This window comes from Meriones unguiculatus, chromosome 2 (assembly GCF_030254825.1).
Source record: "Meriones unguiculatus strain TT.TT164.6M chromosome 2, Bangor_MerUng_6.1, whole genome shotgun sequence".
In the NCBI taxonomy this organism is placed as follows: domain Eukaryota; kingdom Metazoa; phylum Chordata; class Mammalia; order Rodentia; family Muridae; genus Meriones; species Meriones unguiculatus.
In genome coordinates, this window is record NC_083350.1 from 159,781,746 (window position 1) to 159,809,426 (window position 27,681).

General features: G+C 43.0%; 1 protein-coding gene across 2 annotated transcripts in view; it reads right to left on the bottom strand.

Moving 5' to 3' along the window:
• Positions 1-15,163: 15,163 nt before the first annotated feature.
• The window catches only part of Cog6 (component of oligomeric golgi complex 6), a 42,246-nt gene continuing 29,728 nt past the window's right edge, over positions 15,164-27,681 (bottom strand). For both annotated transcript variants that reach the window (XM_060378298.1, XM_060378297.1), the window contains exons 17-19: positions 26,897-26,950; positions 24,386-24,465; positions 15,164-16,193 (exon numbers count right to left, since the gene is read on the bottom strand). In XM_060378298.1, coding sequence (XP_060234281.1) covers positions 16,046-16,193; positions 24,386-24,465; positions 26,897-26,950 — 282 coding nt within the window. In that variant the 3' untranslated portion in view covers positions 15,164-16,045. The remainder of the gene's footprint in view (positions 16,194-24,385; positions 24,466-26,896; positions 26,951-27,681) is intronic.

Genomic DNA, 27,681 nt, shown 5'->3' on the forward strand with positions numbered 1-27,681 from the left:
GATACCTACCTAATTGTAAGGTAAAGTGGGTATGAAATATACTCTGAAGTCTCACAGGTGGAAGGGCCAACCAACAGGTTCACAGGGGAAATCAAATAAAATGCCTTGTGATTTTAAGCAAATTAGGGCAAGGCAAGATATCCCACCAGACAGCGGAGAGGCGTCTTGGTACAGGTGGAGAGACCAAGTGTCTTCAGACCTACACAAAAGGGTCTGGTCACGCCAAGCTTGCTGTGAGAAGCAGTATGTGATGAGGGATGATATGGGGAGGGTTGCGCCAGTAACACCTGGGGAGAAAGGTGGTCTGTGGGACTTCATTTTGGAGGCAGCATTAACATAGGAAAGCAAAAATTTTAGTATCTCCCATATTCTAGCCTGTAGCCTCCTTCACCCTGTTCTTGTCTGATTCCATCTTCCTCCACACTGACCACTGTAGCAGGATCTGGTGGGCATTGAAACTGTGCCACTAGGATAAATAAGAGAGCAAGCCAGCTTTGCAAGCAGGAGAAAAGGACCCTTGACTATCTTTAATAACCGAAAACAAACCAAAACAAACAAAAGCCCCCCAAAACTAAAACACATGCTCCACTTGCTTTCCACAACTCAGCTTCAGACCATTATTTTCAAAGCCTAAAACCACTTGAAGTGAAGGACGGCTATAGTGTCCTCCTCAGACATGTAAGTAAGGGAGCAGCAGGATTACCCGTACTTTTCCAAGTTAGGAGCTGCTGTGGGGTGGCTCTCATAAGGTGACTTCATAAGGTGACTCTCATAGGAATGACCTTCCTAAGACTGTACTCTGGATCCAGGCATTCCCAGGACTGTCCTGGGGCTTCACCAAGCTCACTGGGGTCACTATATGACAGGCCAGGGTAGGGCAAGGGGCTCCGGTCCTGGTCAGCCCACACTTTAACTCTGCCTGAGTACCTCGGGTAGCCCTGCTCCGATATGAAGCTTGTGTGCGAAGCAAGGCTCAGAAGTCTCAGAGTAGAGCTAAATCCCTGCGGGAGGCAGGGCAGAGGGTGGCTGAAACTGTGACCTGCTGAGTGCTGCCCAGGAGGCTGGTCCTGAGTTGCTGGGCATGGGATAGCTGTCCTGTCAGCCTCGAGAGGACCGGGCCGTGGTGGGGTGGTGCACAGTGGTGTCATAGCTGCTGTTTTCAGGGCTCCAATCTACTGCTATGCAGGGCACTAATGACATAGGACTGCTCCTCAGCAATAAAGAGCCTAGTACAGCCAGTTGTTACCAAACTTCAGTAATTAAAACTTGATTGTGATGCCTGACAAAGGAGCTTCTCGGGGTTAAATCTTGAGCCTTTCCTCTTAAGCAAATTTGACAGTGAACTTTGTTCAGTGATTGACTAATGACTGTGCCAACTGGAGACTCAGATGGATTTCCTTCCCTTTTTAATATGGTAAGATGGGTTAAGCTAAATAAAAGAATAAACAAATGCTAAGGAGCAGGAAGGTAAAAGCAGAGAAAAGCAGTGAGAAAAGGCAGAGAAATCACTGACCCAGTGATAAAACACCCTGCTTCCCCAGGCTTATCCCCTCAGACAAGGCCTCTTCACGCTCGCTCGTTATGTGTAAAAGAGTAGAAGTAACACATAACTTTAAGGACCTCAGTGAAAAAGCTAAGAAAAGGCTCCATGTGGCTGCCTCCCAAAGGCCCAGAGAAAAGGGTGCTGCTCTTGGCGCTCCAGCAGGACAGCCCCGTGCCATCACAGAGCCTTAGTGTAACACGGGCTGCCTTGTGGGAGCTGAAGGGTATGATGCTACCTGACAGCCCCAAGGGAAACCCAACTAATATGCTGAAGACAGCAGGGGCAGTGGTTGATGCCACTTAAGTAAATCACCCTGCTGCCACCTATCATAACAAACCAGAATATATTTATACCGTATGATGATTGATCTCTGTGCTGTGTGACTTTTCACGGGAAAATATGAACAAATGCCTGTCCACCCAAGATAAGGCACTGAAGATAGCCCAAAGAAATTAATCCGTTCAAGTCTAGCTTGGTGAAGCGAGAAGAAGCATGTTAGGGTTACTTCCAGGAGGGGGAGTGACTCAGAGGCAGCTGCAGCAGGGGAAAGCCCAACCCAGTATGGTGGCCTCTTGAGCTGCACTCCTGGAACACCTTAACATGACTTGTAGGGGGCTCAGCTGGTGAGAGAGCTCTTCACGTGTGTAATTGCTATCCTGCGTTCACTGGTCTGTTGCTTATGTTTTCCGATACTGGGTCTGTTCATAATTTAAATCTGTCTCTTCTGGAGCTATTTTCCGAGTTGAAATATTCCTTCCTGGAGGGAAGAGAGGGGCTGACAGACTCGGGAAGTAGAGGAAATTTACAAGGCTCAGGAAGTAAACAAAACTAAGAAGGCTGAAGATGTCCTGAACCAAGATTCACAAGGTCTTTTCCTGAGGTTATATAAGCAGTAACCAATACATTTTCATTATGTAAGGAGTTCACCAATGTGACCAGTGAATGTTACACTCTTTTTCCTTTCAACAAAAAGAAAAAGTTTTATTTTATTTTTTTGTGTATGAGTGTTTTGCTTGCATGTATGTATATGTACTATGTGCGCCTAGTGCTAGAAAGGCCAGAAGAGGGTATTGGACGACCTGTGGCCAGAAGACACTGCAGATCCCCAGGAACTGGAGTTATAGATGACTACGAGCCATCGTGTGAGTGCTGGGCAGCAAACCTGGGTCCTTGCCAGAGCACCAAGCGCTCTGAACTGCGGAGTCGTGTCTTCAACGTGAACCCTCGTGAACGTGCCTGTCATCCTTGTGCACCCACACTGATCTGTGTATGGTTCCAGTTGTACGCGCTGCCCGAATGAGCACTACAGACCCACAGACTTTGCTTTAATCAATTTTTTTTTTTATCAGAATAACAGATATTGTAGAATGGAGATTTACAAAAGAAGCTTACTGTCCACAGTTGTCACCGCCACGAATCCTTAGATGAAGGCGTCAGGGATTAGAGGCCCCTGAGGGGCGAATGAACACACAAAGCATTAGAGAACTGCATTCACGTCCCCCCTCCACTCACAGCCCTGGACCTAACGGAGCTAACGGTCATCACTTGTGTCTGACACTGTGCTGTAGACTATGTGGCTACGCACAGATTGTTTTAATTCTCCCAACAGACCTGCCACACCTTACTATAGCCCACTAGCCCCAGTTTACAAAGAAGGAAAGTGATATTTTCAGAGACTGACTAGCTTTCCGGAGGCGCCATAGCCAACAGCGGGACTTCAAGTTCAAACAAGTAACACAATCACTGCATCATGTTGGATAATGAACACCATGGGGCTCTGGAAAATTGCAAGTGCCACTGCCTGTCTGGAGAGAGCAGGAGCTGGTTCAATCGCTTCGGCAAACAATCTCAGTATCTCTCTACTCTGTGGCCTGGAAATTCTACTCCAAAGTAGAGAAAGTCCTCAAGCGTTTACCCAAGTGTGTGTGTGCAGTACTATTTTGGAGGTTTTGTCCACAGAGCAAAGCAAACACATAGACAAAATGCCCCAAAATACATTTGACAGGACAGGCAAAATAACTTGTGATGCCATGATGAAAATGTGGACCTTTATGCATGACAGCAGAAGTTACAGTAAATTACCTCAAGAAAGACACCACCTTGAGAGTCCATGCAAGCAGACTGAGCAGTAGGGGGCATTTCTACATTGAAAAGGTTAAAAGAATGAAACCCCAGCAGTTTCCTTTGTGGCTAGGCCAGTAGGACAGACACGGGAAGATGCGACTCCTGAGGACATTTATTAAGTCGGGTGGTCAAGCGCACTGGCCACTGCTTTGTCAGGCTTTGTGGTTCACATAGTATGAGTTAGATATGATATTTTGAATGGAGCAAATATCTGCATAATTTAAACTCTTTTAAAAAGACACCATTGATGGGGCTGGAGAGATGGTTAAAAAAAGTTGCAGCTCAGCTCACAACCAGGCAGCACTGTAGTTCCAGGGCCTCTCACGCCCTCTACTGGCCTCTGCAGGCACCAGGCATGCATGTGGTGTGCTTATGTCAAGCAGGCAAACACCCATACATATAAAATAAAAATGAATATACATATTTTTATATGATTTTATTGTCTCTGTTTGTTTGGTTGGTTGGTTTGCTTTGCTTCAGTTTTCCGAGAGACAGGAAATACTTTGTGGAAATATTTTGATTTTTCTAAAGCTAACATTGAGACTTAGCTGCAAAGCTAGATGTCTGCACGGGGAGCACCCTCACGCCATCCCCCAGGCATGGACACCTACACAAGTACAAGGAAAACCCACCAGCCCCAGGTGCAGAGCTCTGATTAGCCAAGCCTGTTTTTCTGACCCCGGCAAACTAAAGGACTACCTAGGGCTCTGGGGCCTGGATAAATAATCTTGCCAGCACAGAAAGCAGATGAGGAAGATGTAGGCCACCCACACAGCAATCAGGAGTTCCTGTGGGTGGGCCAGGAAATGACAATTGTCCCAGCTCGGTATCAGGGCTAAACCACTAGCAGAACCACAGCAGGGGTGGCATCAGTGTGAGTGTGTGACTAGCCACTGGGTCCAGTGTGCCAGCAAAGCCCACCGCCAGGTCAACACCCATGTGTTCTAGCTGAAACAACTCAAGAGTGCATAACTGCACAAAATAGAGCTACAACATAACTACCTCATTAAAATGGACTACTAAACCTCATTGTCTCTGAGTGTGAAGGACACAGACACATGAGTGAAAGAGCAAGGAGAATTGCACTAAATGACTGTGAGCTGGAGGCATCTGAGAGGACCTGGTGGGGACAAGAGACCCTGGCTCCTCTCAGACAGTGTGTGAAAACTCAGATCTTCTCTGCTACAAGGAGATCTGCATTTGGGGAACCTCAGCTCTTGTTCAAGGGACCCTTGCTCTATCTTCCTTATTTCCACGGTTCGCCCAGGCATGGCTACCTGAGCCAGCTGTGGCATTGAGGGTGGCAGAATTCGGAACTGGAACTATGAAGGATTGGAGCTTGGCTACTCCAGCAGAGCTGCACTTGCCACTCTGTAAAATGACTGATGAAAGTGACAGCCTCTCTTCCTCCACTGGAGGTTTGCACAGGCATTGCCAATGGTCCCATCTTCACCCTCTATACAGATAATTCTATGCTCAATCCCAGAAACTGCCATTGCTCCTACTAGGAACTCCGCAAAGAGGAAAATCTCAGTTGCCTGCCTCTTTTGGAAGGCTCTGAAATAAATCATGATTCCGCACAATACTCCTGCAGCACTTCCTGCCTGCCTCAAGATGCTCAAATGGCTAGGCCTCCCTTTGTTATCAGTTCTCTAAATGGAGAGTGGTCTGACAATTACCACAACCTAGAGAGGAATGAGAAAAGTTAGTGTCTCAGAGCCATCATGCACTCAAGTGTCGCCTAATGAGTTATTTTCTTTTCCGCATTAAAAAAGCAGATAAATGTTAACAAACTGGTGTCATTGAGTGTCACTAACAAGACTGAAACATTTAGAATGTTTATCGTAGGCACGGCTTAGGCAAGGGATGCAGAAAAGAAAAACCAAAAAGGTGAGAAACGAGAAAGAGCACATATATGCCGGCTCCAACTCACGTGCAGCACTCACTGTGGCCATTTACGCTGAAAAACAGGAAACACCAGGCCCTGGGGAAGGTTAATTGCTCACCCCGGGCTCACTTGCTTTCTTGACATCTCTATGCTGAGCGCTCCTGATTGTACAGGCAGCTTTCATGGACTGATCTGTTTCTATGCATGATTCAATGCTGCTGATTCCTTGGATAAGCTCAGGAGTGCAGAGGAGGAGGGAGAAGCATTTTAATTACAAGCATTTCAGCCTGGCAAATAGAACTCTCAACCTGTCCAAGTCCCAGACTTCTGACCCTCTCCAAGATGGCCATCTGCTTCTGCTGTGGCAGTTGGGGAGGGGCTGCCCATGTGAGTTCCCACAGAAAGAGAATCTTGGATCAAACACTTAGCGCTAACAAAGCCTCGGTTCTGAATAAAAGTCTGTTGAGACATTCAATTGCTTTGGTTTTGAAGCAGGGGGAGATGAGGGTAGTGTGGCGAGCTGGAAGAACCCAATTTCAGTCCATCTTGATGGAATGTGGGAGTTACAAAGGCTACTCTTGTCCCCCAGGTTTTTCTGGTCCAGGCCAGGGTGGGCTAGATGGTACAGTCCTTTGAACGGTTCTACGGTTCTAACTGGGTTCCTATGCTGGCCTTTTCTTGAGTGTCAGAACACCCCAGAAGCCACTAAATGGAGGTCCTGCAATGTTAAAGAATGAGCTGGCAATCCTCTCTTTATGGGCTTCCAGAGAAGAGAAGAGGTGAAGGGTCTTGATGCTGGAGGAACAGGAAAGGTGAGTGATATGTCAACTTGGTGTCGTGACTCAACTGCTAAACTGATCCCACAGATCAAGCTCCAAGCAAGGAACAAGAAGATGGACAAGGATGGCAGAGGTGAGGAGGCACAAAGTCTAGTGGCAGCAGTGGCCAGGCAGCAGCTGCTGGGTCTCAGCTGGGCTGCCACAGCTATTAGCTATCCTAGGCACCTCCTCTGGTAAGTGGAGGCAAGGGTTGGTAAGAGTTGTCTTCTAGATCCTATAACAGAACCCTGGTCACAGCGACTTGGCCTTTGAGGCTCCATAGCATTGGCACCTGGCTAATTGCTCAAATATGTGCTCAGCAGAGAGTAATCCCTGCATCCTATTCGGTAAGTATCTGCACACAGCAGGGAAGCTTTGAAGTCTGGGCTCCACCCACTCCTCTGCTAACCACCAAAGTTCTATGGAAGTTTCCCTGAGGCTATTGGCTATGACTCAAACTCGGAGTCCTACCCTAAGCGTAGGCTCAGGATTAGAGATGCTTTTAAAGCAAGATATCCACCACACGAGAAAAGTGCTTCCCTATTTGTTAAAATCAAATCAAAACAAAACAAAACAAAAATGCCCAGAAGGAAAATGGCACACCCAGTCATAACTGGGATTCACATTTTATCTCAGATAGACCCAGAAGCTGGAAAGCAACATGGCATAGGCAGAACCACAGCTCTAAAATGGAATAGCTCAGCTCCAATGTATAAGATACCAGAACCCTTTAGAGATTAGAGTGACAAACTAGTATAAAACACAGTCGAAGCCAGAAGAGCCCAAGTCACTGGATCATGGATGGAAGAAGGGGAAACAACCAAATATGCCCGGAACCTCAATATGCTGTGAGGATTTGGCCTGATTTACCAGTGGCTCGGAGCAGCTGGTGGCGCCGGTAGTTCACTGAGCAGTGACTGGCCTCGCCGGCAAGTGTACCACCTAAAAGCTTCAGAATTAGAGGCAGCGAGAGGAGCATCAAGGTCATGACAAAGAAAACTATCCCCACTGACCGCTCTTTGTTAGGACATGTCATCTCCATACTTCTTTGTTGAGAGCATTGACAGCAAAAATGTAAACAATGTGTTACCAAATGGATCACACCTCAGAGAAATAAAAATAAGTCAAATTCAAATATCTAGAAACCAACTAAATCATATAAATCAAACGAACAGCCTGAAAACATATACATTCATAATTGCTGTGAAAGCTTATATAGCTCACACATCAAACCTCAGAAAGGCTACTGATGATTAGAGATGGCATGAACGGGGTGAAATTGTTGTCTTAACACATGGAGCACCTCCAGGAAAGGCTTAATTCTAAAGAGGACGATTTACTGGAATAGATTGTATGCTAGAACACAAAAGTAAGCATAAAAACGTCAAAGAGCTGAAATACATGATGCACTTTCATGTAATAGAATAAAAAGGTAACTGAAATGTTTATATTGATAAAGATTCATCCAATTAATCCAAGAAACATAAAAGGACACTATGGAGATTAATAAATACTTAGAGTGAGATCAAACAATGGTGGGGAGCCCAAGACCAAAGGATACACCTACACCACAGTTCCGCATCCCAGATACACCTGCACCACAACAGCCTCATCACAGATTCATCCAAATCACAGATACACCCGCACCACAGTTCCCCCACCTCTGTGGCTCAAAGAACATCTCAGGACGGGGTGGAAAGAGTGTAAGAGCCAGAACACCAGGAAGTCTCTCCTATAAATGGCTGCTTGAGCAAGACCTGAACAATGACAATATTAATGGACACGCTAGTGTGAAGGCGGGAGGATTTCCCTACCCTAGACAAAGAACGACAGGAAACCAATGACTCCAGGGAGAATGAGAATTTGGTCTCTTCCCAAGAAACGTCCCCTTATTGGTTATCCAACTCAGTGGCCAGCCTTGAAATCAGAGACACACAAACAGCAAAAACAGACTCCGCTGGCTGTATTTATGTATGTTTTTGTGTGGGTGCGCATGCACATGTAACAATGATAAAAAGAGGCTACCGGCTTGAGAATATGGAGGATGTGGGAGGCATTCAAGGGACAGTAGTTGGGCAGGCGGCCCAGGAATAAAATGGAGGAGGGAAGTGGGGTAATTCTATTTTAATTCAAAATATATTCTAAAAAAATTAAAAAGTAAACAGAATAAAAAGTCTAATAAACACAAAACCTATAAAGATCTATGTGTAACTATCCTATGTATAAGCAAATGCAGATGGAAGTATACACTAACAGGCTGAAATAATTATATATAAAGTTCCATTTCGAGGAGGTGGAAAAACGATCAAGTAAAATACAAAGCAGAAAGAAGGAAATAATGGAGACAACAAATGAAACAAAACAAAACAAAACAAAAATATAAAGAAAATAAATATTTAAGTTTTTTCCTTAGAATGGTGAACCAAAAGCATCTACAGACAGACTGTCATCACAAGGTAACAACGCAGCCAACAGAGCTCACCAGCCAAAGTTGGGATGAATGGACCCATGTCTTGAAATGAAGCTTACCAAAACGGACACAAGAAGAAAGCAAGCTTAGGTAGTCTAAATAAGAAGGGAAGGGAAGAGTAGATAAACTGCAACATCAAATACTATAAATGTTTAGAAATGTGTATGTAGAAAACCCCAGTCAGAGGAAACAATGTCAGGAAGAAAGGTGCCTGGACACAGTGTAATTGGCACACACAAAATAATTCCCTTTCCCTGGAGAGCAGCACACAAATTTAAAATGTAATCTAAGTTCATGATATCTGTACTAAAGAACTGTAGCATAGAAATAAAACCACGAAGTTTTGTTTATCCTGTAAAGGCAGAGTTCTCAAAAATTGTTTGGAAGACAGTAAAACTACCCTGATTAGGAAATATTATTATGCCATGATTTTGATTATCAGAAATAAATAATTTACAATATACAAGTAAATGATTTGTACTATAATATAAGTAAATTACTTTCCTGCTGCCAAAGCTATAACACTTATATAAAATATAAAATCTTTGAGAATTTGACAATGGCTCAGATTTTACTCTTTTTAAATATACAATTCTAAACTCTTTGCCAGAAAATTATATGTCCACTGAAGCAAGCAAATATTTCATATCTTTTGCTCCTAAATTTTCTCCAGTTCAGCTCATGTTTATGAGCTATGTGTTTTTACTTATTTTAAGTGCAAAATGTTTTTATTTTCAGTATTCGTTGGCATTAACATTAGGTAGATTTGATAGAATGGTATGCTGTTATTAATGCAATTTTTACATTAGATTCTCAGCTAACATGCCAATTTTATATTTGGACTTATATTATCTATTCTCACAAGTAATTTGAACAAAAAGTATTTTCATAATCATATCACTGATAATCATACTTAATGTAATTATGATCCCAAAATGACCGTATGTAGCTCTGGCTATAGTATCTAAACAGCCTACTCAACTTAAAAAAAAAAAAAAAGGCCTGGGAAGATGGCTTCGTTGGTTGTTAAAAGTGCTTCTGAAGCAAGCATGAGGAATTGAATTTGGATGCCCGTCATCCATGTAAAAAGCCAGTGGCATGAGCCGGCAATCCTGGTGCTAGAGTGGAGTCATGAGGGTGTTGCTACTAGTGAGCTCCAAGCAGTGAGAGACCCCGTGAAAAAATGAAATGGAGAGCAATAGAAGATGTTCAGCTCTGGCTTTGGAAGGCTTATCCTCACACCCACATCCCCTCCCCCACACAAGAACATAACCTGCTGCAAGAATACAGAGGAAGATGATGCAGCCAGCTTTGATGAGACCTGATAAGCCAGGGTCAGATAGAAGGGGAGGAGGTCTTCCCTATCAGGGCACTAGAGAAAGGGCATAGGGGAGAAGAGAGTGGGTGTGTGGGACTGGGAGGAGAACAGGGAGGGGGCTGCAGAGGATACAAAGTGAATAAATTGTAATAAATAAATACATAAATAAAATTAAATCTAAAAATATTTAAGGACAAACCGAAAAAACTTTCAGGATCATTGACTCTACATTCTACTCAAGATTCCAGTGTCCATTGTATAGAAAAGATAAAGCTTTAGATAGATAAATATTCCCAACTTGAACAATTAATATCACTCCAGCTGACAGCTTAGAAAAATTTGCCTCACCTTCTGTTTTCAAAACAGGCTGCCAGGTGGTGGTGTCTCTGACTCTCACAAAAATTCTCAGTATTTGAATTTCAGATGTGCCAACCGGCATGTTGCAGGCTCACTTTCTGCAATTCTTTTTTTTTTTTTAATTAAAATGTATCAAAGGTTTAAATTTATCAAATAGTAAATTCAAAGAGTAAAATGTATTAGTTTGATAATAGATTCAATACTGTGGAGCCATCACCCCTAATTCCAGAATATTTCTTTCTTCCTCCAAAGGTACCTATCAGCAGTCAGCTCCCATTGTGTCCCTTAGCTCCTGAGAGCTGCTGATGTGTGAACATCTCCGCGTGGGCCCTCCTGCACGCCGCGTGCACAGTCAAGCTGGCTGTAGCCTTTCCTGCTGGCTCCCTTCAGTCAAGACTCGTCCATGCTGTGGTGTGTATCAAAACTTCACTCCTATTCTTTAAATTCTTTTTTTTAATTTTTTTTTTCACAATTTAGTCATTATATATCCCGACGGAAGCCCCCTCCCTCAACTCCTCCAAATCCTACCCTTCCTCCCTCATCCCTCCTAGTCCCTTTCCCCTAGTCCACTGAAAGGGGGAATCCTCCTCCCCTGCCATCTGCCCATAGCTTATCAAGTCTTATCACGACTGCCTGGATCCTCTTCCTCTGTGGCCTAGGAAGGCCGCGTTACTAGAGGCGAGTGATCAAAGAGCAGGCAACTGAGCTCATGACAGAGGCAGCTCTTGTTCCCCTTACTTGGGAACCCTCACGGAGACTGAGCTGCCCATCTGAGCAGGGGGTCTAGGTCCTCTTCATGCATGGTCCTTGGTTGGTGCATGTGTCTCTGCAGGACACCCTGGGCTCAGAATTGTTTAGCTTTGTTGGTTTCCTTGTGAGGCTCCTGTTCCTTCCATGTCCTTCTATCCACCCCCCCACCCTTCTTCTTCCATAAGACTCCCTGCGCTCCGCCCAAAGTTTGGCTGTCTCAGCATCTGCTTAGATCTCCTGTTGGGTGGAGCCTTTCACAGAACCCTCTCTAGTAGGCTCCCATCCTGTTTCCTCTCTTCGCCACTTCTGGTGTCTATCCTATTTGCCATTCTTAATTAGGTTTAAGCATCCTCCCTAGAGTCCTTAATGTTTAGCTTCTTTAGGTCTGTAGATGTCTGTCCTAAATTATACTGCTAATATCCACTTGTGAGTGTATACTCTGCCTCTCTTTCTGTTTCTGGGTTACCTCACTCAGGATGATCTTTTCTAGTTCCATCCATTTGTCTGCCAATTTCATGATTTCCTTGCTTTTAATAACTGAGTAGTATTCCATTGTGTAAATGCACCACACATTTCTGTAATCATTCCTCCGTTGAGGCGCATCTGGGTTGTTTCCAGATTCCGGCTATTACAAAGCTGCAACAAACAGAGTTGAGCAAATATCCTTGTTGAATAGTGGGGCATCTTTTGGGTATATGCCCAGGAGTGGTATAGCTGGATCTTGAGGTAGTGCTATTCCCAATTTTTTGAGAAAGCACCAGATTGATATCCAAAGTGGTTGTACAAGTTTGCACTTGCACCAGCAATGGAGGAGGGTTCCCCTTTCTCCACAACCTCTCCAGCATGTTTTGTCACTTGAGTTTTTGATCTTAGCCATTCTGATTGATGGGTGTAAGATGGAATCTCAAAATTGTTTTGATTTGTATTTCCCTGATGACTAAAGACATTGAACATTTCTTTTAAGTGTTTTTCTGCCATTTGATATTCCTCTGTTGAGAATTCTCTGCTTAGCTCTGTACTGCATTTTTGGGTTTGATGGTGTCTAATTTCTTGCATTCGTTATATATTCTGGATATTAGCCTCTATCAGATGTAAGGTTGAAGATCTTTTCCTAGTCTGTAGGCTATCCTTTTGTTCTGTTGACAGTGTCCTTTGTTTTACAGAAGCTTTTCAGTTTCTTAGAGCCTGCACTGTTGGTGTTCTGTTCAGGAAGTTCTGTTCATTGGCCCTCCTGTGCCAATGACTTCGAGGTTCTTCCCTTCCTTTTCTTCCAACAGATTTAGTGTGTCTGGTTTTATGTTGAGATCTTTGATCCACTTGGACTTTAATTTTGTGCAGAGTGATAGATATGGATCTATTGGCATTTTTCTACATGCAGACATCCAGTTAGACCAGCACCATCTGTTGAAGATGCTGTCTTTTTTCCATTGTATGGTTTTGGCATCTTTGTCAAAAATCAGGTGTTCATAGGTATATGGGCGTATTTCTGGGTTTGGTTTGATTCAATTGATCCACCGGTTTGTTTCTATGCCAGTACCATGCAGTTTTTATTACTGTTGCTCTATAGTACAGCTTGAGATCAGGGATGGAGATACCTCCAGAAGATCTTTTACTGTAGAGGATTGCTTTAGCTATTCTGGGTTTTTTTGTTATTTCATATGAAGTTGAGAATTTTTCTTTCATGGTCTGTAAAGAATTGCATTGGTATTTTGTGTTCTATATCCTCTTGGGGTGTGGGTTACAAATGTGGCCATAGATATTTCTATAAAAGTTGTGTGTAGGTGTGGCTTGACATACTGAATGCCTAAGTCATACGGTGATCCTTTTTAATTTTTTTTAAAAAGCCACCAAACTGTTTTCCACACCCATTTTACACTCACAAGCATGAATGACATTTGAGCTTCTTCACTGCCTCATTAACTTATTGCCCTTTAAACACTGTGAATGTTATAGTTACCCTAGTATGTGTGAAGTGGTGTCTCACTGTGACTTTGACTTGCATTTCCCTAATGACTAATAACAGAACATCCATCTACCAGCTTGCTGGCCATTTCCGTACCTTCTTTACCTGGGCCTATTGGTAATTTTTTTGTATCTTTGGGGAGATGCTTAGGCAGGCTGCATATGTAAAAACATGTATTGCAGTTGTATATTAAACTCTTGAAGACACATAGTCTGCACCACAAGCCCTTGTCAAACACATGGTTTGCAAAGGGTTTTCTCCATTGTTTTTCCTTTCCTTTTTTCCCCCTTCTTCCCACTCCAAGGTAGGGTTTCTCTGTGTAGTCCTGGCTGTCCTGGAACTTGCTATATGGACAAGGTCTCAAAAAGAGACCTTCCTATCTCTGCCTCCTTGAGTGCAGGCATTAAAGGTGTGCACCACCATGCCTAACTTGCTTTTCATTTTATTTAATTTTTTCCTATTAATTCTTTGAGAATTTCATAGTGTTTTGACATATTTATTCCCCTTTCCCAACTCCTCCCAGATTGACCTCCACACCAACCCAACTTCATGTCCTCTCTCTCTCACTCAAGTCCCTTGCCTTGTGTTGTGTTGGCCAATTAATCCTGGGTATGGGATCTGCCCTAGAGTATGGTAGAAATACCAGAGGTCACAGCATTAAAGAACACTGCCTTTGCCTTCCCCGCAAAGGCCAACAGTTCATCAGCTAAAGGCCAAGTGCTCATCTCTCCTTCTACACTGGGTTTCCTCTGGCTTAACTTACACAAGCCTTGACCTTTAACACACTTTAAAAAAACCTTTGTTGAAATCCATCCCTGCTCCCATTGTGTGTCATTCAAAAGAAACTCTTAATAAAAAGTGTGTGTGTTTGGCAGGGCCGGGGGGGGGAGGAGGCTCTTGCTTAATTAATGTAAGACCACAAAGATGTGTAACAAGTATGTTTCACTCTTCCATCCACTCTAAATTCATTTTAAAATATGGTTTGAGGTGAGGTGGACTTACAGCTGTTGCCATTTGTGAAACGATCTACTAAAGAGTCCTGGCAGCCTTATTTGCTTTTTAAATGTTACCTCGACATATAGACTTACTTCTGTACTCTAATTCCATTTCAACCACAGTCCCGGTGTGTAGTAGTTAACACTTATAATTTGCTGCTTAGGATAGCAGGAGTTATAAGCACGCTAAAGCTCACACTTCCCATTTTCTATCTGACGTTCCTCCTGGGCTTCTGACATTCTGTGCCTGTTGGTGTTGACAGCAGCAGCAGCAGCAAGCCAAGCCAGCCCATAACCCCCAGCGCTGTCAGTGAGGCTCCACACTCAAGCTGTGTGGTTAAGCTCTGCTGTTCATGGTTAGGTAGATTCATTTCCATGGGGCACCGTCACCTTTCTCTGGGCTTATCAGAATGTAACCACACAGAAAGCTGAACAGGGCCTGTCCAGGCCCAGCTGGTGGCAATACACCACACTGTGCTGAGCACTGCTGCACTGTGGTTGGTTTTTAAATTGAGACATCTTAGCTATTTACAGTCTTGTATGTATCTATATAAATATTAGGAGCTGCCTGTCTATTTTTGAAAGAAAAAAAAGGCAGATGGAATTTTCAGAGGGACTGCATTGGCTACTGAGGAATACTGCCACCTTCAATGTTCAGTTCTGCCCACATGACATGTATTCTCATGCACCAAGTCATCTTTAATTAGGCTACATTTATGCAAATCAGTACAGCCCAAATGCAAAGCTTGCCATTCAGCAAGCCTAAGGCCTAAGTGTTGTTGTAATGCTGGCCTTTATAACCTTCCATTTTCCATGCTTCTCAGCTTAATACCGTACCACATCTCACCTGAATATTGTCCTTCTCCTGTACTTCCTTTTTCTCGGTGTTTTTTCCAAAACGCAACTGTGAGGATTACAAAAAGTACTACAAACAATGTTGCTCCAGAAATAGTTTAATATATATTAAGAAAACCAAATAACAAGAAAAAAATATCTTTTTCTCTTAGCAAACAAAATGCTAAGTGCATCAATCTTTTTTCACAGTAGAAATAAGTTATGTACAATGTAAGTTCCTTTCTTGAATTATGCCGTTTTGATAAAATATGCCATACATATTCACTGAAAAGACCAGCATGACAAATTGACACAGCGGGCCACAGGTAGTTACTTTTGTTCTGAACAACCCTTACTGGTCTGAATACAGAACAGTTTGTCTTAGCTACACTGAGTGCACGCTGCACGGCAGTACCCATTCGGAATAACCCTTCTGTTGAATGTACATTTAAACATGTACAAACCTGCAAGGCATGAGGCACCGGGTGTAAACGTAAGCAGAAAGGGACAACAGCCTCAACTGTGCTTTCCCCTAATAACTCATTTCACACTTATTTGGGGGGGACAGAGACATGGGCTAGGTTCAAGAAGGTATTCATTACAGGGAAAGCGGAGGGATCTTCTATGACGGGACATTAATTACTGACAGCAGACACAGGTTAGATGTTACGTGGCACTACTTAGAACTAACTCATTGTACTTAAGGCTGAAATAATCTGACTTTTTGTCTCGATTTATAATCCCAAATAAAAAGGACCTTTAAGCTGCTATGCAGAGGCAGCTAATGAGCAAGAGAGGAGATACAGCAGTACAGACTCAAGTCAATATTGAGTTATCTCCAAGTTAGCTGAGAATGAAATTGACCTACAGTCTCATAAAAAGGAAACTGTAATTCTCAATCTTCAAAGTAAGACTTCATAGATTAAAAACCCAAACCACTGCTGGTGATGGCAGGCAGCAATTATCTGCAAAGCCATCAAGATCATCAGGAGAGCAGCGTCTTCACTTGCTCAGGGGACCTGTGTAGGATGCTCTCTGGGTCTTTGTATGCATTGACTGGATTCATCACGGCTGCATACACCTCCCCATAGGCTCTGCAGACCAGCTCGGTAGACTGCTTCACAATCTGCTCCCTATTGATAAGCACACAAAACCAGAACATGACATGAGCTCAAGAACTGTAAGAACACACCCGAACGATATGCTTCATCTCCACGCTGACCAGGTCCTACTGATTGAGAGTATATATTGTTTACTAAAGTCTTCCTCATAATGTGTAGCCTCCAAACGCCAGACGCTCACTTTCAATCACTGCTTGGTCATCAGGACTAAAACAGTGCCTCACAGATAGATGCTCCTTGATTTAGGATGGGCTAACATCCTGAAGGAAAAAGCTAAAAATCATGGGAGGAGAAAGATGCATTTAACATACCTAACCTACCAAACACTGTAACCCAGAGTACCTTAAATGTGTTTAGAGCATTTAACATTAGCTTAAAGTTGAGTGAGATCGTCTGACAAAGGCAATAATAAATTATTTTAGTTGTCATACATATATGCAATGAATTCATCGACAACAGAACATATTTATTTAAGCTGTCTTTCCAGGATCTATGTTTTTCATAATAATGGCAAAAAATAATACATTTGTAAGACTATCTGCAGTCACGAGCCTGTGGCTTACGAAGTACAATAGGTGGAGAGAAGCAGGAGAGAAGTCTCCATGACGACAGGTCTACGTACCTTACTCATCTAACCTTACTGAGTTAAAGCAACATGACAAATTTTCAAAGATTCCTACAGGATTGCAAAATAAGGGAGGCGAGAAGAAGACTGTTGAGTCAACGGTCTGAGCTCAGCGCAGTGGTGCTGACTTTCCACTGAGGAGGAGGATGGTAGAGGGTTGAGGGGGTGCACACATGGCTCAGCAGTTAACAGCGTTTCTTCCAGCATCATGAGGATAAGACCTCAGATCCCAGCACCCATGCAGCAGTCCAGTGTTGTGGCTATAAACGTGTTTTTGTTTTAATCCCAGCTGTGGGATGTGGGACTGATTTAGATGGTCCACAGCAGCAAACTATTTGCCTCATGCCAGCTCTGAGAGGAGCTCCTTGCCAGCTGCAGATAGTTTAAATCTGGGGACCCTGGAGAGAGAATGAATGCCAGAGCCACGAGAGGAGGAGCTCCGGGAAGAGTAAGGCTGCTCCCCACCCCTGCAGCTTCTTGCGCTTGTGATGCAGCGAGACAAGAAGTTGGAGATCTCCAGAAACGAGGACTGGACTGACGACCCTAACCTGCAGGAAGCAGGCAAGAGAACTGTGCCCCTCTCCCACTAACCCTTTCTCTCTCCTACCTAGTAATGGCTTGTTGGAAGGAATTGGGGTGGACTAGAGAGAAAGAGATATTTAAAAATGTAAATAAAAGTTTTTTAAAAAGTATGCCAATCATCTAACCTCTGAGACAGAGGACTTGGGGAACTGGCTTCAAGCTTAGCCATGAACATGCGAGCCCCAGGTTCAGGGAGAGATGATGCCTCAAAGGAATAAGCAGAGAGTGATAAAAGAAGACACTCAAGTTCACGTTTGCACCCAGATGCAGACACACAAAACAAATATTAAAAAATAAGAAAGAAGCTGGTTGGGAATCTACTTAGTCACTGAGCTTTATGTGATCCACTGACTGGTGAGTTTTCCTGGAGCTTCACAACAACTATACCAAAGCAATGTCAAAATTATTTTTCATAAATGAAATAACCAAAAACCATTATGAGAAGGCATTTAACAACTGTTACATAAGCATTTGAAAACTTTTTTTTTCTTTCAACAAGTCTGAAGTAAGGCTTTAGAAAAAAAATTCTAGCTCATCATTCAGAGCAGGATGATAGGTGTTGTGGTGGCCTCAACACTTATTACCCAAACCTTATACTTCATAGTTTGCCTTCAATCTGACTACATCATAAGGAAATAAATGGAATACAGAATAAAGCTACTATACATAAGGTTTAAACTCAGAATAAGGCACAATAATGCATATTAAACATTATTTTTAAAATACCAAGTAATTGGCAAATTTAGCATACTGAAAAATCTCACATAGTTGTTTTCAAATCCTCATTATAAAATAAAAATAGTGAAACTGAATTGTAACTTGGGCCACATTTCCAAGCTAAATTGGCTTACAAATGTCCATAATTCACAATACAGTTGAAAAACTACTACATGTCTTCAAAGGAGAAAACCAGAACAAAGCTAAAACACAGATAATTAAATAAACTCAGGCCAAAAAGACCCAGCAAGACTCTGTAATTTGTTCTGAGTGCTTGTATATGATAGCATGGGATTTTCCATGCTGCTCCTTAGATTGAGAAGCCACTGAGATAGACAAAGAACTAAAACTGAATATGGAACTGAGGAGACAGAGAGAATAGAGGTGGTGGATCAGCACCAGTCTTGGAAGCAGTCAGAGGAGGGAAGAAAGCAGGGTTCCCTCTCCCTCAGCTCAGCCCCAGCCAGGAGAGCTAGAGGGGAGTGGGGATTCACTGCAGTGAGCCCACCTGTGATCACAATCCTCATGTAGGAAGCAAGAACTCTGACAGGGCAAGATGTGAATCATAACCACCAAGTCCACACACTCACCTTCACTCAGTGTTTCCCAGTGAATTCTACATGGCACAGTAGAGGAAAAAACAAAACAAGCCAAACACCAACAGGAATCCCAAAGGCTGGACTGAAGGCTGTGGGACTCACTATGGTTACGGACTGTACTTTATATGTTCTCTATAAAGTATCGATTAGATAAGTCCTTTCCGCACCTTCAGCATTTAAACTATTTAAGTCAGATGACAGCATTTTAAGAGCTTGTCTTTTTAAAGCTATTCATGTATCTTAGTACATGCAGACACACAGTAGTACTTGGAAGAAACGTAGTCCCTAAATACGCTGCTGAAAATTTGCACATTAGTGTCGACTTCTGCAGTACTCAAACCACGTTACCCCTTCCATTCTGAAATCTCTACTATCCTCCCTTTTAATTTCTAGTAGGAATTACCCTGTAAGCTCAACCTTTATCTTGGAAGCTTATGTGTCTGTCTACGCTGCACGTAAGTTTCTGTCTGACTATGCACCATACTGCTTGTCTTTCTGCCTGGTGTCAAGTTATCTTGATGAATAGCAATATCACATATGAGATAGTTTCAAATAAGGAGAATCACTATATTGACAGATTACTGATGTCTACAATGAAAAAGCTCGAGGGACTGCGTAACTAAATCCAAAGCCTTCTAGAGATCACCTAAGTCCATCTGTATGCTTGGAGCTTGCGAGCCTTTGCAGGCGAGCCTCTCAGCAGTGCTGTGGAGGACTAGGCTAGCCTGGGCCCCCACCAGCCTGCACTCAGATCAGCCGCAGCCCAGCTGCCGACCGACGGCCGAAAAGCTAGGTTCACAATGGTTCCTCTAGTATGATTTTCATAAGGATAAAGACTCTAGGGGCCAGACAGAGTGGACTCCTACAGTGAAATGGTATTTTTCGGACATAATAGGGTAGCTGCTTGTATGAACTCAGAGTGGCAGGGACTGCATGCACAGGCCAGGCCAGCCACCCAGCGTGGATAGAAGAGCAGCACACAAGTCAAACTCCCGAGGAACTCCTGGCAACTGATGGCCACTGGGGAAGGAGAGTCAGCTCTCTTCATGGATGTGGCCTCTCAGAGGCTGCCCACACTCCAGCAGACAGTCCCACACCCAGGCACATGGAAGCAGCACAAAGAGGACTCAGCAGATTTAAAAAAAGAACACAAGAAGCTGGGAGGAAAAGTAAGTCGGTGGTAGGGAGGAAGCAAAGTGAGGAAATTTGGAAAGGGAGCGGATCTGATCAGAACACATGTGCAGATATGAAGCTCTCACTTTTAAAACATTGTAAAAATGGAGGAAAATGTTATTTTAATAAAAGGTATGGTCATTTATAAAGTCAGACCACTAACTAGCTTGGTGTCTCTGCTACCATAAAATCTTGGCATCAGTTTACTAAATGGTACTCTAATTCCATCCAAGCTAATTTTCTAAAGACAAAATCTCACCTCTTTTTGTGAATATAAACAGAACATGTCACAGTCCTAAATTCATGTCAACAAGGAAAATCCTAGGTGGTAAAGCTGGTCACAAAATGCTCTTTAGAACCAGTCAACACACACCCAGGGTGGTGCGGCCTGAGGCCATTTACAGTATTTGAAAAGAAAGGCTCAAATAAAACAAGTTCGGTCCAAGTAGGCTAATGTGTTGTAGTGTAAGGAAAATCACGGCCTTATGGACAATCTTCAAGCACACAGGCTCTGCCACTTAACCTATCTACACAACTTGAGGCCTTTACTCTCCAAAGAGCAGAGTCAAGCAAAGGTGCATCTCTTCCACGTCTCTCCAGTGGGGTCAGGTAAGCAGTCAAGTGTAACACCGAAAGCCCAGGCTCTTCTCCAAGATTTGGAAACTCCCCAACACATCTCACTTTAGAAATGATTCACACTCTGGATCACACAGCAAGGAGAATAATCATGATGCTAATTTACCAGCAAAAACATGAGTGAACGGAGGATCAACTTCACATTTCACCAAAGGGCAGGATCATTTGATTCCTTATACTTCAAAATGCTGAACACTAAGAAACTGTTTACCCAGTTACAACGTCAAACTTTCAAAACTCTTAATACAGATCACTATGGAAGGGCAGGGAGAAATCATTTTATTAAAATACATTCATGTAGACTGGTTGCATTTTAAACAGTTATTTAAAGCAGCAAGCTACCAAATGAATTGCTTGCTTCTAGAATCAGGGAGCTTGTTAATCAGTACTTAGAATTCTCGTTGCCTGACAACCCAGTACAACTTCAGCATTACCACAAACCTACTGTCTCTAAAAATAGCTTCTTTCCACATTCAGGTTCTTTGCTCACTCAATCAATTGCACCCCAGGAAAAAGGCTTGAACAGTAAGGCCTGTGAGGACAATACATTGAGGAATAATAAGAACGCTGATGTGTGTAGCTTTAGTGTTGTTGGTTTTGTTTTGAGTGGGTCTCTATTCAGCTCCAGCCAGCCTGGAACTTGTTATATAGATCAGGGGAGCCTCAAGCCTGCAGACACCTGGCTGGCTCGGCCCCTGTGTCACCATACCCGGCTCCACAACTGTTAACAAATGTCCTCCAGGTCATGCTGCATCCTCCTCAGGCTCTGCTTTGCGCAGCAGCACCCTCATGAACTGACCTATTACCTTTGTGGAGCATTCCTCTATTTCTCATGTTAACACCTGGTCTAAATTCCAGCTTTATTGTGATTAGTCCTGGCACATCCTGGCTTCTACCAACCTTTTAATTATAAACTGTCGTTTGCACTCAGAGTACATGTATTACAGAGAGCAGGCAGCTGGGCCACGCTTTTTCACTCCATCTGAGGAATCCCTGCCTTCCCATTGAAGTGTACTGTCTTCTGCGTTCAACAGTTACCTGCCAGGCTACTGCCCTGCTGTCTGCCTCTTCCTGTTACATTTACACTTTTCTCCTTTGTTCCTTGTGTGCTTCAGAGGCTGGTAAGGTTTCCTGTCTGCCCTTACAGGGCTATACAACCCACAATGAATTCAGGAGCCTACATCACCACGACAGCACATTTCTACATCCCTCTAAACATTCCCTTAAATGGTTTTCCAGGTTCAGCCTGTCTTCAGGCTGAAGAACCCTTCATTACTCTGAGGTTATTTTCCTTTATTCTGAAAATTTTCCTGGATTATCTCCTACAGTGCAGTATGCTGGTGTTTTTAAAGATGGTAAAATATATTAATTTTGCTATTAGCTTTGAAGGGTATTGGTACGATTTTTGCTTTACTAGGGCTAGGAGTTGAACCCAGGGTTGCCCATATTCTAGGTAAGATCTCTACCACTAAGCCCTGAGGACCATACAATTCATGTTAATACTCATTCAGCTGGCTACAGGCAGCATCACATTGTCTTTTAATAGTACTGTTTCCAATCCAAGGTCAGCACCTACTCTTCCCTCTAGCTGCTCTTCATGCTTCTCTTTATAAGTGGCTTTTGATAATCTGACAAGGATGGAATGCCCTTTTGCAACTTTTCTGTTCGGGTTTATTTAGCTTACTGGGTAGGTAGATTCACATCATATCTGAAGAAAGTTCTTTTTGCATTAAATTTTTTTGTTCCAGTAACATGATATTCCAATTATGTATACACACACACGCACACACGTTATCCCACACGTGCTTCCCTCCTTAGACTGGCTGGTCCTTCCTTCAGGCGAGATGAATGTTTCATTTTAGATACTGTACTTTTCAAGTTAACTGCAGCAGCTTGTTTGCAGTTTCCTTCCTTATCTCTTAGAATACTGATGCTTTCCTTTACTCCCTGGACACATTTTTAGCAGTATACCTGCTAAAACTACTCGCTAATTCTACAAACATCGTCTGTGGGTCTGTTTCTACCCACTGCCGTGGCCGCGGCCACCTTCTGCATGCCTTGCCCCTGCTCCAGCCTCAGAACATAGATCGTCACTGTGCTCCCTTTGACACTGCATCTTCTCAGGAGTTTGCACTGTTTTATTCAAGTTCAGTAGCAATTGCCTACATTTTTAATAAAAGTGTTGCTCTACGTTAGTGACATTTCATACTGTCATTTCCACAAAAACAGAAGGATGTGGTTTAACCCTTAACCACTAGTCTGGTGCATTGTGCAAATTAAGTATTGCCTAATCTTCTACTTATAAAAGATTTTATAAATATGTATTTTTTAAAACCAAGGATGCCAAGTTATAGAATCTCTTGCTACTTGTAACTGTACTATTGCAGTGTCTTAGGGTATTAGAAGAGTTTAAAGAATCATTTGTCTTGAACACATTTGCAATAAGCATGATGATTTGACAAACAATTTCCCACTTTGTCCTGATGAGAAAACAGCACGCTCAGTGGAAACCACACAGCAAGTTTTCAACTTTGAACTTTTAGAAGGTTGGTGACAGAATTCTTTGTATTTTCTCTTTTGGTGGGCAGTGCCAAGCTGTGCCTGGAGACATGCTAGTGTGGACTCATGTGCCTTGGCAGCCATGCTAGTATGCTATGATCTGAGCTATGATGTTCAGTTCCACTAACTGAGATGAGGCTACAAGCATCTATCCCCACTCTAAGTCAAGGAGCACATACAATACTTAATAGTTTTAAATCTACATAAAACCAAGACACAAAGTAGGCCATAAGCTAGTCACCCACACTGCAAAATGTGTACGACATAATCCATACTATCAACGTTGCCTTGGTGTATTTACAATATAAAAGAATTTGGTTTAACTCCAATAGTAGCCAGAACAATTTAAAATCATTAGCAAAATAGGACTATATTTTGCAGGTTATTTGATCCCATTGTGAACCCCAAGGTTATGAATTGTAAAACGTATTTATTGTTTGGTATAGCCCAGCCCTAACACATATCTTTAATCCAAGAACTTTCTGTTTATTGTAAACAGGTGGTGATGGTGTAGCTCAACCAGCCGTAGCACACACCTTTAATCCAAGAGCTTTCTGTACAAAAGAATAAGTAAAGTTAACCCCAGGTCAAGATGCAGAGCAAGATACTAGCTGACAGAAATTCAGTAGAAAGGAGGGGCTTTGAGAGAGGGGTATTTAAGACAGCATGGAGAAGAAAAAGGTTTTTTTTTTTAAATTAACTAATTATTACGTATATAATGTTCTGTCTGTATGTAGACCTGCATGCCAGAAGAGGGCACCAGATCTCATTATAGATTGTTGTGAGCCACCATGTGGTTGCCGGGAATTGAACTTATGTTCAGCCAGTGAGTGCTCTTAATCTCTGAGCCATCTCTCCAGTCCCAAGAAAAAGCTCTTTAGTTCTTTGGTTCTTTAGCTTTTTGGGATCTTTGGCCTTTTCCTTCTGGGCCATCAGCTGAGCTAGCAGGCTTTTGGTTTTTTTCCTTCGGGGCGTGGACTGAGTAGAAAGCTTGGTACTTTCTCTGCCACTCTGAGCTAGCAGGTTTTCACTCCAGTCCCTGGCTCCTGAGTCTTCACTGGTAAAATCAAACGTCTGGGATTTTCATTCTTTTAAAACAACAATTATATATTAATGAGAGATCCTGAAGGGAAATAGGAAAGGAGTAAGTATGGACAAGGTCAATTCCTTGGAGTACTAAGGCAGGAAGACCACTGAAGACTAGAGCTCTTCAAAGGCAAACGTCTCAGTCTTAATAATAACTTATTTTCAAGAAAAATATCTGATGTTTAAAAATTTATGACTCTCTCCACATCCTAGGAGCAGACACTTACTTCACTGTGGCACTGAGCAGAGAGTTCAGCTGTGGCATCAGCAGGTGGTCTGGGGCTGAGAGGTAGCGGTCAAACTGCACCTGAGAAAGAATAAGACATGAAATGTAGGGGTGGCTAAGTAGCTACCAAACATCCACTTCTGGGGAACGTTACAACTTCAGAAAATCCCCCATTACAGCCATCTAGGGATCTTTGTTCAAATGAGCACTTCTTAAAGCATTGTAACTGAAACACCCTAAAATGCCTATATAAAGCTTCCATGGACCGGGGTTTGAAAAGGCTGGCGGGGTACAGTGACTAGACAGTATAAGAGTTTACATGCAAGTTTCATTTTATGTGTGTGTATGCTACTTTGTGTGCACATGTGTTTGTGGGCGCATGTGTATACAGAAGACAGAGAATGACTTTGGGCCCTGCTCCTCAGGTGTCCAGCTTTTCTCCCTCCAGTACAGGGTCTCTGGCAGCCTAGAGTTTGCCAGGTGGACTGGGCTGGTCAGTGAGCTCTGGGATCCCATCTTCCTCCCTCCTCCTCCCAGCACTGGGATCACAGGCATGCACTATCACACCTGGCTTTTTAAGTGGGTTCTGGGGACCAAGCTCAGGCCCTCCAGCTTCTGTGGCAAGCACTTTTTACTGACTGAGCTGTCCCCAAACCTTAGAAATAAATTTGTAAGAAACTTAGATATTTTTAAATGAATCTGAAATCCATTCATTGTCACTGGAATTCTTAAACATAAAAATTTTCTCTGAAATTTCAGTTTGCTAGCACAGTCTTACTCTGTGTATACGGTATGATTGCTCCCTCTAGGTGGAGTCTTTATCATCATGTAATATACCCTATCTGTCTCATGTAGGGTTCTAAACTGCAAGCTGTCTAACAGCAACCCTGCCAGTTCTGCTGCCTCTTCTGCATAGCTGATATCACAGCATTTAGTTAGTTTCAGTCCTGGAGTATGGTTGCAATGCCTGTAGGGCAGGACCTGGAATGACCTGGGAAGGAATCTCAATGATGGACTGTCTAAATTAGGTTGGGCTGTAGGCATGCCTGTTAGAAATCTTCCTAACTGGATTAACTGTGAGCAGAACGAACCTGACTCTGGACAACAACATTTCACGGGTGGGGCCAAATGAACAGCAGCAGAGCTCTCGCCTCCTGGCTACGGACTGCATGTGGCCAGCTGCTTCAAAGCCCCACCAAAGCACAGTCCCTGTAACTGTGAGTTAAAACAAACCCTTTCCCCATTAACTTGATTTTGTGAGAGCAAGTCTATCAGAGCCAACAGGAAAAGACCCTAGGACAGTAATATGCAGGGTATCTCTGACATCAGAATGATTTGCAGACATCCACTTTGTTAGGGCTCATCTGAAGAGCTCAGGATGGATGTCACCTGTAGCAGGCAAGCCTCCAGGCTCTGAACAACTGACTTCCTGGGTGAATGGAATTAAAGAGTTAGAGCAGCAGTGCTGCTGTGAACTTGCAGAGTTTCACTTACAAGTGACAGGGCTACATGACTTACGAGTAATGCCATGGGGAGATATGCACAGAACATATATGCACACTTATGACACATGCCTAGAACAAGCTGAGGTCAGAAGAGCATACTGCCCAAAGCACTGCTCATCCCAAAAGGAATAATGAGTTTGTGTTTGAGACTGTGTACATGTATATTAGTGATGCCTGACTGTGTGTATGTGTGTTTTGGAAGTGTGCAAGAATGTACAGGTGGGTCAATGGCTGAATGTGTGAACTTGAGTATGTATTAGTATATATGAATTGTGTGTTTATTTGTACATACATGAGACTGTAAATGAACGCTTAAGTGCATATGCTTGAATGTACATATGACTAAGCATGTATATCAGTATGAATGTGCTTGAGTGTGTGTATGCCTGTGTGAATATGTATGTGTCTGTCTGTGAGTTTATGTATGCGTGTGCTCATGTGTGTGACTGTGTCTGAGTATACATGTGAATGTGTGTGTGTATGTTGTACAATGCTGGGGACTGAACACAGGGCTCCGTGCATGCCAGGCAAGCATTCTACTACTGCAACTGGAGCTGTTCACTTGAAAAGTAAGACTGAGGGTTTCACGAGTCTCCTGCTGAAGAGTAACACACTATTCTAAAGACAGAAATCCAAGTTCATTATCATCTCAGAAAAAAACCGGAGGTTTAAACCAGGAATCACGGCAATACAGAGTCTGTAATTCACAGCCTAACTTCACATCTGTCACCACTCCTGTTTCTCCACCAGATTAGGAACCAAACTCTGTAAATGAAGAAATATTAAATTGCACTGGTGACATGGTCAAGGCCTGATGGAAGATCCCAGCAAGCAGTAAATCCTAGTGGGAGCTGGTAAGAGGAGCACACAGATAGGAGCTGTTATTGGGCTCAAATTGAACTCAGTAAATCAAGAGAGAAAAACCATCACCGAGGACACCCGCACCATATAGCCACGGCCAGCACTGCCTAAGGGAACCCACCTTGACTGCTTTGTTATGCACTTACCATTGCAGCCTTCAGTGCCACCGAATCTAGGTTGGGCAAACTGGCTAAAGAACCCTACAAAAAGGTTATAAAAATGGTCGATTAGAAGATTGCCAGTTTGGAAAAAATTACATAGTTGTTTCCAAAGAAAAGTGTTTTCGCTTAATTGTAGTAAAAGAGGAGCTAAATCACAAATTATCAGCAACGGAGATAGCACCACACTGAGACTTACTCAAACCAAGAAGAGGAAAGTGACAAACACTTGGAGGATGCTGATGAGGAACAGCAGCCACGGCCTTCTTGGGGAACGGAGAACAGTGAGGAATCGGTTCCCCCGTCATCCGGCTTCAGTAAAATGCAAGGGTAAAGCTGCAGATGCTTTGCTCTGCTTTTTAAGGTAGGACAGCTACCTTGTGTTAGGGCTCCCCAGTACCCTAGGATCTATTACTACCTGGGTTCTGTAATATCATTTCAGTTCAGATCATCTTCCTTTACTGAGCTATCTGCTAAGTTAGACGGAGAATAATATTACTTGTGTAGCAATCCACTTATTCACTCAGCTGAAAACAAATGGGACTTTAAAAATTCAACAGTATGACCATCTTGTATTCTGTAAAATACTATTTATGTGTATTTACATTTTGTGATTCTAATTCAAAAACATTTTCATTAATTCTAACCAAGAATTATTTGCATTTTTCAGGCACTCTCCTAACCCTGACTGTTAGGAGGGATTAGACTTGTCATTAGAAGACATGAACATAGAAGACAGCTAATCGGTGGCAGAGCCGAGATAAAAATCTAGA